The sequence below is a fragment of the Drosophila miranda genome, chromosome 4 (assembly GCF_003369915.1).
Source record: "Drosophila miranda strain MSH22 chromosome 4, D.miranda_PacBio2.1, whole genome shotgun sequence".
Classification (NCBI taxonomy): domain Eukaryota; kingdom Metazoa; phylum Arthropoda; class Insecta; order Diptera; family Drosophilidae; genus Drosophila; species Drosophila miranda.
This window is the reverse complement of record NC_046677.1, coordinates 3,667,420-3,683,158: the sequence shown is the minus strand read 5'-3', so window position 1 is coordinate 3,683,158 and position 15,739 is coordinate 3,667,420. Positions and strand designations below refer to the sequence as shown.

The 15,739-nt window shown below is 36.4% G+C and overlaps 3 protein-coding genes across 5 annotated transcripts; 1 reads left to right on the top strand and 2 right to left on the bottom strand.

Annotated features, from left to right (window-relative positions):
* Nucleotides 1–243: 243 nt before the first annotated feature.
* On the bottom strand, nt 244–9,483 carry LOC117189023 (metal transporter CNNM2). 2 transcript variants are annotated; one of them, XM_033393896.1, is made up of 8 exons: nt 8,924–9,483; nt 4,592–4,925; nt 4,334–4,522; nt 4,031–4,246; nt 2,750–2,923; nt 2,016–2,661; nt 1,686–1,952; nt 244–1,578 (listed from the first exon to the last, which is right to left on the bottom strand). In XM_033393896.1, the coding sequence occupies exons 1-8, from the start codon at nt 9,310–9,312 to the stop codon at nt 1,046–1,048; spliced, it is 2,748 nt and encodes a 915-aa protein (XP_033249787.1). In that variant the 5' UTR covers nt 9,313–9,483; the 3' UTR covers nt 244–1,045. The 2 variants fall into 2 exon arrangements, with proteins under 2 accessions (XP_033249787.1, XP_033249788.1); XM_033393897.1 differs by lacking the exons at nt 4,334–4,522; nt 4,592–4,925; nt 8,924–9,483 and having other exon boundaries at nt 4,177–4,246.
* A 1,633-nt stretch (nt 9,484–11,116) lies between these two features.
* LOC117189024 (NHL repeat-containing protein 2) lies at nt 11,117–13,582 on the top strand. Its single transcript, XM_033393898.1, has 3 exons — nt 11,117–11,367; nt 11,423–12,630; nt 12,689–13,582. The coding sequence occupies exons 1-3, from the start codon at nt 11,181–11,183 to the stop codon at nt 13,460–13,462; spliced, it is 2,169 nt and encodes a 722-aa protein (XP_033249789.1). The 5' UTR covers nt 11,117–11,180; the 3' UTR covers nt 13,463–13,582.
* Nucleotides 13,498–14,838, bottom strand: LOC117189026 (gamma-interferon-inducible lysosomal thiol reductase). Of its 2 annotated transcripts, XM_033393900.1 has the most exons (4): nt 14,731–14,838; nt 14,462–14,634; nt 14,056–14,397; nt 13,498–13,881 (listed from the first exon to the last, which is right to left on the bottom strand). In XM_033393900.1, the coding sequence occupies exons 2-4, from the start codon at nt 14,564–14,566 to the stop codon at nt 13,639–13,641; spliced, it is 690 nt and encodes a 229-aa protein (XP_033249791.1). In that variant the 5' UTR covers nt 14,567–14,634; nt 14,731–14,838; the 3' UTR covers nt 13,498–13,638. The 2 variants fall into 2 exon arrangements, with proteins under 2 accessions (XP_033249791.1, XP_033249792.1); XM_033393901.1 differs by lacking the exon at nt 14,731–14,838 and having other exon boundaries at nt 14,462–14,650.
* Nucleotides 14,839–15,739: the final 901 nt, after the last annotated feature.

Sequence of the window (15,739 nt, the reverse complement as noted above, 5' to 3'; positions counted from 1 at the left end):
GTTTTAACTAACAGCCAAATATACACATATGTATGTATTTTACTTTACAGGAAGGGAAGGGACAAAATATTTATTAATGACATGGACTTGAAATCTATCTGCAAGATTGAGGATTTATAGCATTATAGGTCGTCTGTCAAAAATGGTACTTGATTCAAAATCGATAACGAGCGACACAGTTTATCAATTAAGGAATAGCTTTGTATACAAAAACGAATATAAATTAAAGTACCAATGCTTTTCTTGGGTTTTTTTCTTATTTTGTTCCTAGCGATTTATTTTCATAGAGTATGTGTGTGTGTGTATGTATACATCGATTTGTGTTTTTTAAAATTTAATTTAAATAAATGTCCAATAATAGCCAACGAAAAGAGTTTAGTTTTTTACAAGCCCCTATGCTTTTGCTTTTTTAATACAGTAGTTGAAGTGAAAATAACAAAATGTAATTATAGGCACTCCATGGGGCTATGGCTATGCTATGAACTAGGACTTTTTTTTCTGCAGGCTTTTGAAAGCTTTAGAGTGATAGAGAGTGATTAGAGTGATATGCTATTAAAGCTTTTGAAAATATATGCAGTTTAAAGCATATAAATTTAAACACATTCTATAGAAAGAGTGCACGAAAGTGAGGATAAAAGGCGGAGCCAAATTAACATCTTAAGTACGTATTTTACGAGGTAACACATTATACATGTAGTACATTTATATATATATAAATATTTGTTGTTTGCTTATTAGTATTACGAAAATGCACTACAGCTGGATGTAGCCATTGATTTCTCAAATATAGGCAAAAAGGTCCCAATTAATACCTTTTCAAACATAAACACAACATAATCCGTCATTACACAACGATTGACTAAATTCGGATAAAAAAGAAAGAACAGAACAAACAATAATATCATATAATAACAATATTTGCGGAAACAGGCAGGCTTCTTTCGAATTTGGAATTGAACATGTGATGGATAGTTACGGGAAATTTGATTTTCTGCAATAAGCTCATAAATAAAATGTGCCTTGAAATTGCTATTGGGGCTTAGGCCTATTTGGGCTGCTCTTCTAGTTTTGGAAGAAGAGGCGTGGAAGCAGCGGTCGCATCTCTGTCATCCTGCTCTCCATTTTGAAGGTCTCCTACATCTGAAGCAACTAGACTACTCATTGAGGCATCCTCCGTGGGTTCAGTGTTTCCAATCCTTTGGTCACCTTGATTGTGCACACTAGGACTATTGCTCTTCTCGTCATGAGATAAATCAATATTCGTTGGGGACGAAGTTAAACTTCGGTTGGGCTTAGACAAGGCCCTCGTGCTCGCCGCTAAGAATCGTGGCTTTTCATCTTCACTTATCGAGTGCAGCAGACGTTCCACTTCATCGTCAAATGTCTCACTTGAAAATGTTCCGGATTTACGACTTTTCTCCAATAATGTGGCCTTTTTGGCAGTAAGATATAGAACCCGTTTAATTGCAATGTATATCACATCTGATATAGCGCGAACAGAGTAATCAGGTACAAAGGATTGTCGAATTTTAGAATCCATATTCAGCGACTGTAAAGATCCCATTTGCGTCGGAGAATCTAGAAAACATAGATTGTATTTTAATATTAAATCAATCTAAAACCTTTATCATCAATATGTACATGCACAAAATAACTTTGTAACAAACAAAAAAACATCAACATACCAATAACTACATTTTGGACCAATGCTTGGGTGCCAAAATAAGTAAATGGGCCACTTTCAAACATCAGAGCTTCCTTGCCAATAGTGACTTCTACACGGCCTTCCAATATAAGTACAAAAAAGTCGACAGCTTTTCCTTGTGTGAATATGTACAGACTAGGGTCGTCTTTACTTTTTCCTTTCGCTTTGATATTGTGGAAAACGTCCTGATTGAGTAATCTCCGGAGAATTGGTTCCGAAATGACATCTTTTTTAAACGCATCAACAGCTGAAAGAGTTTTTTGTAGTCGTTTCACAGTCCCAATAGTCCCATTTAGTCTCTTTTTTTTACCTGTGCTTAAGTACTGAAAGGTGGCCAGTGTTAGTTGTGGAGATATCCGTACGGCCTGCACCTCGCGGCGTTCGGCAAATGCTGAAAAGTCTGCTTTTTTATAACGATTGCGCTTAACTTTTGTGCGGTTATCAACGAACACGTCCGTCTCATCAACAATCTCAGCCTGGATAAGCTCCTCAATTACATCCTCGAGAGTAACCAAACCAACGGTCTCATAAAAGGGATCCCCATCCCCTTCATTGTTAACGCGATGCACAAATGCGATATGACCTATTGTGCCTTCTTTAAATTGGTTAAACATAATATCCAAGGTATAGTCTTCAAATACAAAATGAACCGGATTTTGGTAGAATTCGCACAATGTTTTCAGTGGAGTGTTGTCGTCGGTATCCACAAATGCTAAATCCTTAATGTAGAGCAAAGTCACAATATTTTTTCGATCTCCATCGTAGACAGGAATGCGGGAATAGCCAGAGTTCATGATTTCAGATACAGTTTCAAAGTCAAGCACAGCTTCTAATGAAAGCATAAAAGCATCATCAATGTGTGTCATCACGTCTGCTACCGTCTTTTTGCGTAGCTCCAGAGCTCCCGATATGATATTCACTTCATTTTTATCAAGATCGTTGACATCGTTTGTGACCTATACAGTGGATGATCAATTTTGTTTGTACATAGTTGAAGAAATGTGTCTTGGAAAATTTGTGGCAGGCATTGCATTCGGTACTTACACGAACAAGTTCTTTTAATCGTTCTCGGTTGTAAACATTGCCAATTTCTTCACCCAATAACGCATCGAGAATGCGAGAAATAGGGTACGACAGGGGCGCTGTTATAGCCATTACAGTTTTTGTTATTAATATAGTTTTGGCTCCAACAGCCAAGCCATATCTTGAACACACAGCCTGTAAAATGAATACAAAATGTTGTGTAATACTTATACATATACATTACAAAATTCCAAAATATTATTAAAAATACATATGTATACGATGTAGTTATCGTTGATTACACTATGCACCACCACATTTACGCTTCGAACCAAACCGACTTTTTCTGATATACATATTTGGGGCTTTACATTTTTTAATGAATTATTTTAATGCATTTTTTTCCATATTAAGGGTTTATGTTATTTTTTGAAAACAGCTTTTTGTGTAGCATAACTTAAGTATCTTACATCTGGTTACTAAACTTTGCAATTCTGAAAAGCTGATAAATGCCGCTATAAATTTTACCCAAACATATTGTAGCTTCAACTTACCGTCTGGAAAATATTAAGTTTTCAAATGAAGATTTATAATTTTTTCCTTCAAAATTTTGGTTTTTAAAACTTTGGAAAAGTCGAAACAGAATTTTTTCTTGTGCTTTTATATTTTTCGAGCAAATTCAAAACGATACTGAGCCAAAGGTGCCGAACGGTACAAAAGTCGTTTTTCGGAGTTGCAAAGTTCAACACAAGCAGACGTAATATACATAAGTTATGTAACAAAAAGAACTAACTCTAAAAAAAATGGATGCGTGGCAAAACCTGCAAGTCTCAAAACTTGTTTGGACCACTCTAACGCGGCTTTGCATTTGTTTATCGCTTCTATTCTACCAAGGATCGAAGGGAACGAGCGGTTTCACTGTCATTAACTCAAAAATTTTGAGGTAGCAAAAAGGTCAGTAGCGTTATCCATAAAAGCCTTAGATTCTTTCGTGTTTCGAGTGAACCCTTTGCTTTAGGATTCGACTGATTCATTTTACTTAGTAACCTGGTGACTCTCTGGTAATGTTTATTTAACCCTTTCCACATTTCTTGTTCATGCTACCACAATAAGCCCAATTATATTGAAGAGTGATATGATTTATTCCTAAAAAGAACTGCCGAACCTGGCTAAAAAAATTTCGTTCGGAGTCTCTTCCATTTGCATAAATAACCCACTCAAGTACAGTAAAATCTAATAGTTAGACGCAAAACAGCATTTGTATTTGATGGTTAACTTAGTATTATTAATTTAAAAACCCACCTGAGGCGTTATTTCACCAAAGAGTACGATGGCCAGTGTGGAAAATATAACAGCAAAAAGTCCAGACGTTAAACCATCCAGTAGAATGGTAAAGGTTGAGTTAACCAACACATTACCCAAGAGAATACTGCACAACAGATAATTACCTTGATCTCTGACGGGGGCTATTTTTGCTGCATATTTTTTTTCTTTTTCCGTGCCAGTGTTTCGCAGTATCTAATTAATGCACGCATATATATATAGGTGAAGGTAAGATAGATTTAGTTCAACGGTCGCGCTTATCACTAGTAGAGAGTGGCAGACCTTTAATTCGGTGCGGTCCATGGCCATCAAGCCCAAATTAAGCCCTGAGAACAAGGCGGAGAAGCATAGACAAACTAGGATGATCATTATTGCCAGCCAGATGGGTAAGAATGGTTCATGCGTTTCTATTTTCAGCCACTTGGAATTCCCCTGATGCTCAAGAGGTGTGGTGGTTACAGCTGTGCTGTGCTGTAAGTGCAAATTTACAATTATACTTAGATGGTCTTCAATGGTTTCGAGGCACAACCCTGCACTCACATCTTTTGTATCCTCTGCGTTTTTAGCACAAATGTAATATATGCTACTGGCCGCTGGAAATTTAACCGAGTATGTGGCCGAAAAGCCATCGCTGGAGACTTCTAAGGGAGCAAAGAGGTCAGTGGCCGGCTTCAGACAGGGACCTCCGTAATCCTTCTCCACATTAGTGAATGTAATAAGAGTATTTTTCTGTAAACCATTGCCAAAAATTCGAAACTCGTGGTCTTTCTCAGTCAATACACTTGGTATGCCATCGTTCGTCTCGGTTGTACCGTCTTCCAATCGTATACCAAAAATTCGAATTGGGTTTACGGCCTCCCTCCGAATACGTATGCTAAAATAAACAAGTGAAAAAATAAATTTAAAAAAGTTACATTTTCATTTTTACGGTATCCAGTACGAGTATCTATGCATATTTTATTCTTCTTCATCACTCATCTCTCTTGTTGCTAATTCATCTTACCCATTGGGAGAAAATGGGCGCGTTCACAAGCACAACTTGATCGGGGATCATTGATGGATTTCTTACGTTGGGAGTCGCAGCTAGGGCAGCGACTCTACATTTATACCCGATACTCAGTAAGTATGGCTCTCCTCCGCCAGAGGAGAAGAGAGGGAATGAGAAGACGCGGGGAAAGCGTCGCGCAGCCACTGCGATTTCATTTTAGTTTTTTAGTTTTCTCGCATCTTTAAAATTGAGCGTGCCGCATATTTTCATCCTTTGCCGGGGCGGAAGGGGTGTTGCAAAATTTTGAAATACACTTGTACAAGTGCGATATCACAGGAGTCGGGATACAAAATGTGGCTGCTCTAGCTTTTATAGTCTCTGAGATCTAGGCGCTCTAGACAGACAGAGAGACAGACATGGCTCAACCGACTCGTCTATTGATGCTGATCGAGAATATAGAATATACTTCATGGGGTCGGAGACGAATCATTGTGGGCGTTACACACATCCATTTTCCGCTCCAATCTAATATAAATATGAATAGTACATTTTTGCTTATTTTAAAAGGTTTTCACATCAAAGTACGTGAAATGATATGCCAATCGGGACAAAAGTATATGGAAATCTGTCTCTATTGACTTCGGCTGTTTTTTCGCATGGCCAAAATTTTGGCCTAAACGTCCTGAACAATGCTGCCACCCGTTTTAGTTCGAACTATAGAAAATGCAAGTTACAAACGTTCGATTAATTCTTGGCAAATGCTGACTAATACAGTTTTCATATAGTTGCCATAGGAAAGAATTAGATGTGACCGGTTGATGGTTGGGAGGAGAGGTCATGTTCGCAGCCTAACACTATGTTTTAGATATGTAGATTAAACTGATCGTCGATTGCCTTTTTTCATTCCTATTTCGCGAAGTACGATAATAATGCTCCTTGATGAGGCAGCATTACATTCGAGTACTGATCAAGATATGACAATTAGTGAAGATAGAGATACGAAGTATGAAGTACTAACCTGCGTCATTACCCAAAAACTAAACTAAACTAAAAAGGAACCTATCCTCAGCGTCACTATCAGATATCCCTTATCACTTTCAACGTAATCTCTTAGATGTACATACATACATATGTATATAGGTACATACATACACATGTTAAAGGTAGAAGGAAAAGATTGATTTTCAGATCCACGTTTTTTGGGGCAGCTACTAATACGACTTTGTACAGCCGTCGCATGTGAATTGAATTGGTCTGAGCTACATATGTATGTACATACATATGAAGATATACATATGTACATATATGAAACAACATGCGGAATAATTACATTATATCGTCTCCAAGGATATACGAAATGTCCGTCCATCGGTTTGCCTGAGCCTGGGCTCTAGGAACCCGTGTAGTCTCTTGCAAGAGACTTTTTATCATTGGAACAAACCATTCCACTTCATTTGTGTTGCTGGTGCGCTGTACTTATGTACGTGTATAAGCCTACATATGAACATCTGTATGTATATACATACATGTACATGTATTCTCTCTCCTCGAAAGAAAAAGAATATGGGTGTGCAAACATAGCCATGGGCATACACAATCATGAATCAGCAGCAAGAGCATTGGCTAACACTGACAAAATCCAGATTTTTTCGGATACCACCGATACGAGTCCGAAATCAGAAAAATGACTCGAAGCGTTGCACAGTGGGACCTTCGGACTTTTCAGCTTGTAAAATCTTATCTACTGAGCGAGTAAAGAAATTTTCGTAATTAAATTGTAGTATTAATTTAGTAAATTTCACGTTCTGAAAGTTGAACTTTGTTGCAAGTGCACATTTGCCTACTCGCGATTATCAATTTATATTTGGCTCGTATCGATACTGTAGGTGGAATGGTCAATTTCGGTATACAAATCTTGTATTAGATATATGTATGTACATTTGAAATTCATTTCCTCTAAAAAATAGGGTTTATCATTATTTGTTGTCTTATTATTAAAGATGAGAGAATCATTAGTTTTCTGTAAAATAATTATAAAAATTGGAAGGAATATCTGGTAATTTTAATATTTCTAAAGAATAACTACTTGCTAATTCATTTTGGGATCTCACATTTTTAAGCGATGAAGCTAAGGATCTGAAACAGCTACGAAAGTGTTGAAAAGATCGTAGTTTTAGCTTATTCGTGATATTTTGCACCTGTTCATACATACATATATGCGCTTTTCTTTTTTTAAACTTCTTTCTCGGTTGCTGGGCTTCATTTTTCAATGGTGCGGCACTAATATTCAATTAAAATTTGACTATATGCCAAAATAATTATGCTTTCCTACAGTATATTTTTCTGATTTTTTTTATTTCAAGGTTAATTTACCGTTTGATTTGTGAGATGATTGATGGTGAATCATAATTCACCCTAATGGTTGTTCCATCCTTGATTTCAAGTAATTCCGACCTTATATCTGTAATTTGATTCTTAAAATGATTCCCCACGCTTAAAAAATATATGTTTGTACATGCGAATATTGTTTGGGGAGACACGCTTTTCAGCTAAAATGCTTGTATTATAATTTGGCCATAATCTTAAGCGGAAGAAAGATCACTAAGAAGTTACAATTATTACAATTATTAACTTAGATAATAATATTTTTAGGACACATCCCGTGTCTTTGCCATTGATATACGCAAGCAGCCCAAGCTGATCTAGAACGTACATATGTATGAAAGTATGTTGGTCACGCTGGCTGTGACGTACATATGTACATTTAAACGAATCATGCATTTAAAGACGAAATGCTTTAGAGAGTTTGGTAAGTTGCTTAGAATATACAAAAAAGTTTGTGTCAGGGAAGAAATATATTTATACATACATACGTACATATGTATACAAATAGATGTTAAATAGGATATTCCAGAATATGGTCAGAAGTAAGCAACGCAGAGAAGAAAGCTTATCAGAGTCCTACAGTACGCATATGTATACACATCGTATATACATACTTGTCAAGATTTGAGCTCCCATCGGAACTGGTGTCCATTTTTAAAGTAATCTCAATGTGTAAATACATACATAACTCAGATAATAAGAATCTAATTCTTACCACTATATTTTGTAGCTGCCATAGCAGAGCGATCGTCCTTAGAAGAGGAACTTATTTAATTCTTAATCTAATTCGACCTACTTTTGGAAAACCTAAACAGCTTTAGTTGAATGTGCTTTTCCATAGTTTTTTCTTTTTCTATTGTACTTGGCACACACAAAATATTGAGCAACGGCTATTTGTATCGTCTTATAATACTAAGTCGGAATGTCGGACTGAGCCCTTACTTGTTTTCAAATGGAACTGTAAACTGTTACATACTAAATAATACGGCCACATACATACATATGTACATAAGTGTATGTGTATATTTAAAAAATTATGACCAAAACCTTGGACGGATCATACGAATACGTAATATAAAAATAGCTATTTATGGTTTATGAGAATATTATGTAGCGTTCGATAATTGAAAATTAATATTTTTAAAGTTGTTTTATCCTAAAGAACATTCTTGTAAACTTGCTGAAAACGCTACCCAGGAAATCATTCCGACCTGTTATTATGTCAGCAGAGCAAAGAAAAATCCTGATAAATATGTTCTATATACATACTTATGTGCATATGTATATACACATGCACATATAAGCCCTATGACAGAAAGCGAAATCGAAGCAAGAGCCAGGGCTATTCTTTATGTTTACTTAATGATATGAGCATACGCCGACAAACATATGTATGTAGGTACTATGTGCATGCAGGCATATTTATGTACATATGTATTTGTCGAATTGAATGCACATACAGACATTTTAGTTATCACTATTCTTGCGCGAGAACTTGCCTTGCTTGATTTTGTGATGACGACACCAACATCCATCTTAAGTCAACACTTTTACTGTTTTCTAGGGTTTGGTAGGGTATTTTTGAAGGCTCAGCACTAGCACTGTCACCTTTTGATACGGAACAGAGGCCCACATTTGCACCATTAGCAAAAACGAGGATAGTAATTAGGACCGCGAAATGTGTGCTTTTCATTTTTAACGAACTAAGCAGCAAGCATTCTTGAGCGATTGATTTTTCATTTTTCACACGCGACCTCAAGCTTAGAGCCTTTTGGAAAACGAAAGTTAAGAGCCTTAAATTTGTTACCAGAATGCTAAAGTTGTTTTTAACTTTACATTCCTCTGTCCATTTAGTCCGCTTTTGAAATGTATGTTTACTTTTTTCCATACTACGTAATTTATACCGACACGACAATCCCAAACAAAGTATATCGATATGTTAATATATATTTTATATATATATCTATATATATTTATAGGTGATATTTTTTTCCGAAAATATTTTCTAATAATTAACGGAACGAGCTTCTTTTCCCCAAGAAAAGCGAGAAATATTGTTGGGGCAGCAGCAGCAGGCGGATTTATTGATAAATATACGGTCTGACCCTCGGAAAAATACCGAAATATACCGATTAAGAGAGAACTTAACCCACTTAACCTCCCTGCATCTAAACAGGTAAACAACTTGCGTTAAATCGCGGAAAATAATACATTTATCTAATTCTTCTTTTAGATGCATCCTACCCTTTCTCTTTATTTAAAAAAAATTTAAGACACTATCTGCGCTAAACTTCATCAAGTTTTATAATTTTCGTGGTGTGTATTTTGTGTGTACACAATTAATCTACAATGGGTTAATCGTGATTTCCATGATCGGAAATCATATTCTTCGATTTTGATTTTTGGCTTAATATTACTAGCTAGCTGGAACCTTCAGCTTTGAACACATCGTTTTCTCTGATTGATGAATAAATTTTCTACGAGACTGACTAATTTTAAAAACTCTTTTTCATTGGATTGCTTGTAAGTAAAGTTTAGGCAAAGGTCAATCGAAAATAAAAGCATGAAACGTATACGGTATGAACTGTTACGTAATTTGAACACTTGTTGCTTGTCAATAGGTGGTATGGACATTTTTATACCCTATTTCCTTACATTAATATTAAAATCCCTTCTTCCAGACAACGTTCACCCTCGTTTTGATATTATTATTACTTTGCAGCCATTAAACACAAAAAAAATACACAAGTTGAAGTGGAGTATATCCCATTATAAGGATTTCGAATTACAACATTGCTGATACTCCGCAAATTCAAGCACCAAGACTTTTAAGGGCGTCCAAAAAGTAACGTTCTAGTTCTATAGTTCTATGTTTAGTTTTATTATAGCCGATTCCATCGCCAATTTGTTTATTTCAATATGTGAAATTTCACAATTCAGACCAAAACCTTGTTATTGCTATTTTCATCAGCTGGTTTTTCTTTTATACTTGTAAGAGTTCTTCTGTGGGGCCAACTTCTTCAAAAACTATCATAATACTCTAAAAATGCAGATGTAATGGGTATGTGAGCTAAATCTAAAGATAAGCTAAATTTTTTGTCGACATAATTGTTCATATATTTCACTCGGGGCATAGTGTGACCGAGTTCACATACTCTACGGTTACACTGTTTGTGTTTGTTTATAGCGTTATGACATTGGACTTTCCCAAAATTTTCTGCGAAGAAAGAGATAGCATAATGTTTTTGATGTATTTTCCTTCTAGGTCACGTTTCAATAGCCATTTCGATGATCAAATCGTTCTCTTTTTTTTTGTTCTGCTATTGCAACATGTGACACGCACTTATATTATTATTTTGGTATACCAAAAATGCTATACTTAGAATATTTCGTCTGTTTACATCTAATGTGCTTAACATTGTGATAGTGAATTTCATATTCACCAAACCAAAAAAATTGGTTCTGAAAATTGAAACAATTATTGAAAAAACATTTGTAACATACAAACATATTTGTAACGTCCTTATACAAAAATATGTGCCACATGTTTTCGGACAATATTAAAGAAATACCCTGAATATTTACATACTTATTTGGTTGTGCTGGTTACTCAAGACCTCCCCCTCTAAAAATATTGTCGAATTTATTTCTGAATGCACCGAAACGATAAATATCACACTTTATATCGATATATTGATGTATAATATATATACTCCACTATTTCTTTGTACCATTCAGAATTAAAAATTTATTTAAATGGATAACTCCGACGATCTACCGACAATCGACATCGTTACATATATAACAGATGAGTTACAGCAAACATACCGCAACACCAATGGAGAGAAAGAAAAAGTGAAAGTACTTATTGACTTTCTTGAGCGATGGGACGACGACAACTCCATTGCTAAGCTAAAGTCTACAAACATTGAATTTGAATCAGGTGAGGTGGAATGAAGTCATAATTTTGTATAAATATTTATTTAATGTGGTCTTAGATTTGGATTGGTTTAACGTCAGTCAACCTTTATCTCTAGAAGGTCTGCGCGGAAAAGTTGTCGTTCTAGACTTCTTTACCTATTGTTGCATAAACTGCATGCACGTATTACCAGAGCTGCATAGTCTAGAAGAGCGATTTCCCATTGAAAGCGGACTTGTAGTTATCGGTGTACACAGTCCGAAATTTGAGAACGAGCGCACTACTGCAAACATACTGTCTGCTGTAGATCGATATGGAATCACGCATCCCATTGTAAACGATTCCCGTTCCGCTTTGTGGCGTGCTCTTGGTGTACGCTGCTGGCCATCAATAATGGTGTTGAGTCCGACTGGTTTGCCCATGTTGTTACTTATGGGTGAAGGACATGGGATATTCATGCAGGAGTTTATTGGTGCCGCGTTATCTTTCTTTAGCCGACAGGAAAAAATAAACTTAGGCAGTCTACCTATGAAGCTATCAAGTCATTTGCATCCGACGTCTAGTTTGCGTTTTCCCGCTAAAATTGCTCGAAGTTCGTTAGGTCGCTACGCAATAGCTGACGCTGGTAACAATCGGGTACTTGTGGTGTCTGCTGATGGTGTCGTAGAACATAAGATCGGAGGTCTTCAGGCTGGCTTCGTTGATGGTAAATTGACTTTATCACGTTTTAATAGTCCTCAGGGCGTGGCATTTCTTAATGAGAGCACGCTAATTGTTGCCGATACCGAAAATCACGCACTCCGAAAAATATCGCTAGAAAATGAATTAGTAGAAACCCTTGCTGGTACAGGACATCAAGGAAACGAACGGATTGGTGGTCGTGTAGGGCCGTTGCAGGCTTTATCTTCGCCTTGGGATTTGGCTGTATTTCGCACACGTGATATGGATATGTCTTTTCATCTTGACGAGCGTAATGTGCCTGAAAAAACTATTATACTTATCTCAATGGCCGGAACCCACCAGATTTGGGGATACTTTCCAGAAGGTATTATATGGTGGAAATTTCGCAAGTTCGAACCACTTTGCTGTGTGTCGTTAATCGGCAACGGTCTGGAGGAAAATCGTAACAACTCATATCCACAGAACGCTGCATTTGCGCAGCCCTCTGGCCTGGCCATGTCAAAGGACTTTCTCTTTATAGCTGACAGCGAAAGCTCTAGCATACGCAAGGCATCTATGATTGATGGAAAAGTGATGCCAGTAGTTGGAGGGGATCGCAACCCCCTGGTAAGTTGTATTATTAAGAAACGACCATTAAAAACACGTACATATTTACAATTTTCAGAACCTTTTTGCGTTCGGCGATGTCGATGGCAAGCTTTTTAATGCAAAACTTCAACATCCGCTAGGAGTTACACATAGTGATGCGGACAACAAGGTGTATGTGGCTGACACATATAATCATAAAATTAAAGTTATTGATACGGAGACGAGCTGTGTTTCGACGTTGGCTATAAAGAGTCAAGGAGGCACGCCTTTGACTTTTAACGAGCCAGCTGGACTATGCTTGGACGCAGAAGGGAGGAATCTGTTGGTTTCAGATACTAATAATCACGCCATACAAATAATTGATTTGTTAACCTTAAAAGCCCGACCATTTTTACTAGATTTTAGCAAAGTTGATTGTGCTAGTGAAACAGATGCTCCGCAACTTCTGCCAAAGAATGGCGAACCACATATGCTTAGGGCGTTGCCTTTGCATTGTAGTAGAAAGAGCACGATTAACTTTTACATTCGACTTTCACCACAGCTTAAGTTTACAGAAGAAGCTCCGCAAAAATGGACGATAAGAACGTTGAATAGTGCACTGGAGGTAAATCAAAAATCTGGATGCCTGAAAAATGGAATGTGTAACTTGCAGTTACAAGTTTTGAAAAATAATTTTGGCAGCGAAAACAACCCTATATTTACTATTGAATTTGCATTGAATCTGTGCGACACAAAGTGCTGCCTTATGAAAAGGTTCTTAATTGCTGTAAATTGCGAGCCCAATGTGGAAGAGTTCATAGCAAGCCATGATGTAAATATTCAAGTCGATCATTTAAGTATAAGCACATGACAAAACTAAAGGAGCTTTAATCATATATATATATATTTTTTTATATGTACAGTTATTTTTATTGAAATTGTGTATTTACATTTATGTTTTGTTAGAATTACAAGTTGGTTAAAATGATAATCTTTGTAGTCTCTTAAGCATAGAATATGCTGTATTTTGTGCTGGAAACAATTGCCCTACACAGTGTTTTTGCATATTTGTTTAGCTTGATCTGTGTCACCGGCAGCTTTACACACTTCAAAAAGCAAGTTTTTTAAAATAGATGCCTGTCTACCCTGGTAGCCATCTATTGTTATAGTTGGAATAAATGTTACTTGTGGCCTGAGGGAATGTGTGGCTTCTCCATTCTGTTTCAGCAGCTCTGATCCATGGTTACTGTCATAACATTTTTGTACGAGATCAACGTGCTGTTTTGCGCACTGGAAGGGATAAATTGGTTTCCACGAATGGAATATTTTAGTTTTTTCCTGTTATCTAATGACTGAGATTTTATGGCCTATTTAGAAGTTCGTCCAAAATCAATGTTTATACTATGTTTTTATGGTCCTATCCTACACAATATAATATTTTGAGGAGCATCACGCCATAATTACCTTGCGCATTGCCTCTTGAGGGGAACGATTGTCTCGAATCATACAGGATACAACCTGTAACCGAACTAGCGGATCTTCAATTGCTTCAGACGCACACGCGTGATATATATTTGCCTGACATTCTGTAGGACCATGTTGACAATCAAAACTTAATTTGCCATCGTTTTCACTTGTTGTCGCCTTGCCGTAAGGAACAAGTAGCACCTCCATTATTGGTGCAGCAGCCTCGTATGCTGGAAGTAGCTGTTTTGTAAGGAAGAACTTTGAGTCTGGGCATAATGCCTCATAGAAAACCTTAACTAGCACGGGCGCTCCAATGGCCCGTTGATAATTTTCCTGGTCCTGCACAGAATGGAAATTAAAGCGGTAGTAATAAAAGAAACAAAACGTTTACATATGTACTAACCGATAATGTTGGCAGGGGAGAATTTAAAAGTAAAATTCGTAGCAAACAGCCGAGTATGACGACTACGCAAATAATTATCACTATACGTTTACGTGTCGGAACCATTTGAGAAACTCATGTGCGGTTTAATGTGTGCATGTAGTTCAATTGGTATGAATCGGCGGTGGAAAAAGCTAAAAAGTAAAATATCGAAAAAGTAACACGTACATTACACTGATTATATATATTATATATTGTATCATGCATATTATTTATTTATTTATATTTACTATTTTATTGTACTTAGTTGCACACTATTGTACACACGAAAGTTGTTTCTCAGCTGATTTGTAGCTCGATAACTGAAATCCGAAATCGATAAAAGTTATTTTCTCAGCTGATTTGTAGCTCGATACACAAATTGAAAAATTCATAAAAAGGACTTATTCAGCCGGGCTAATCTTAATTGCAAAAAATTGCCAGAGCAATTTAGGTTGTGCCTTCTCTATAAATTTTTCTTAACACAAGCTCAAATTTGGCTCGGAAATAACTGGTCAGGGCAACAATATTTTTCGTTTTCTTGCAGACAGCTGACGCAGCCTTATTTGGCTATCGGATCATTGGCAAGAAAAAAAAATGTTTACGCGTAACAGAACATCGGGTAAGGAAACCTGTTTCCCGACACATTTTTCAAAATGTTGGTGCAAAAAATTTGACCATTAGCAATTGAATTTTCAATATGCATGCTGTTACTCTCAGCTCGTCAGACATGTTAAATACACAGGTGTTGCATCTAAGATATCTTAATCTTCTTAAATCGCGCACTTTCTGTCGTCATTTTGCTATAAAACAAGAAATTGAAAAAAAGTCCTTTTTATCACGCTGCATATTTTCGAAGAATCCAGGTCAGATATTTTTGTTTGGCAGAATACGAAGATGAGAAAATGAAATATGTATATCGATACAAAAATTGTAAAAACGGGAGCACCGAAAACGAAACTTTTTTATTTTACGACTAGATAAATATATATTTTATAATAAATGATCACAGACAAGAAAAAATAAAATGATGTGTACCTTTACTTTTGAAGCAACTTATTAAGAAGTCTAGGGAAAAATTCAGTTACAAAGATTTTTAAAAATAAAACGAAACGTTTTGGCTAAAAATGTAGTCACAAAAGTAAGTGAAAACCGGAGCCTGCCTGATTACGTTCGTTTTCTACTTTTTTCTTACCTTAATGGTGCGCTAACTAACCATTATTTTCTCAGGGGAGGCTTTCATTTACCGGAATCTGGCAC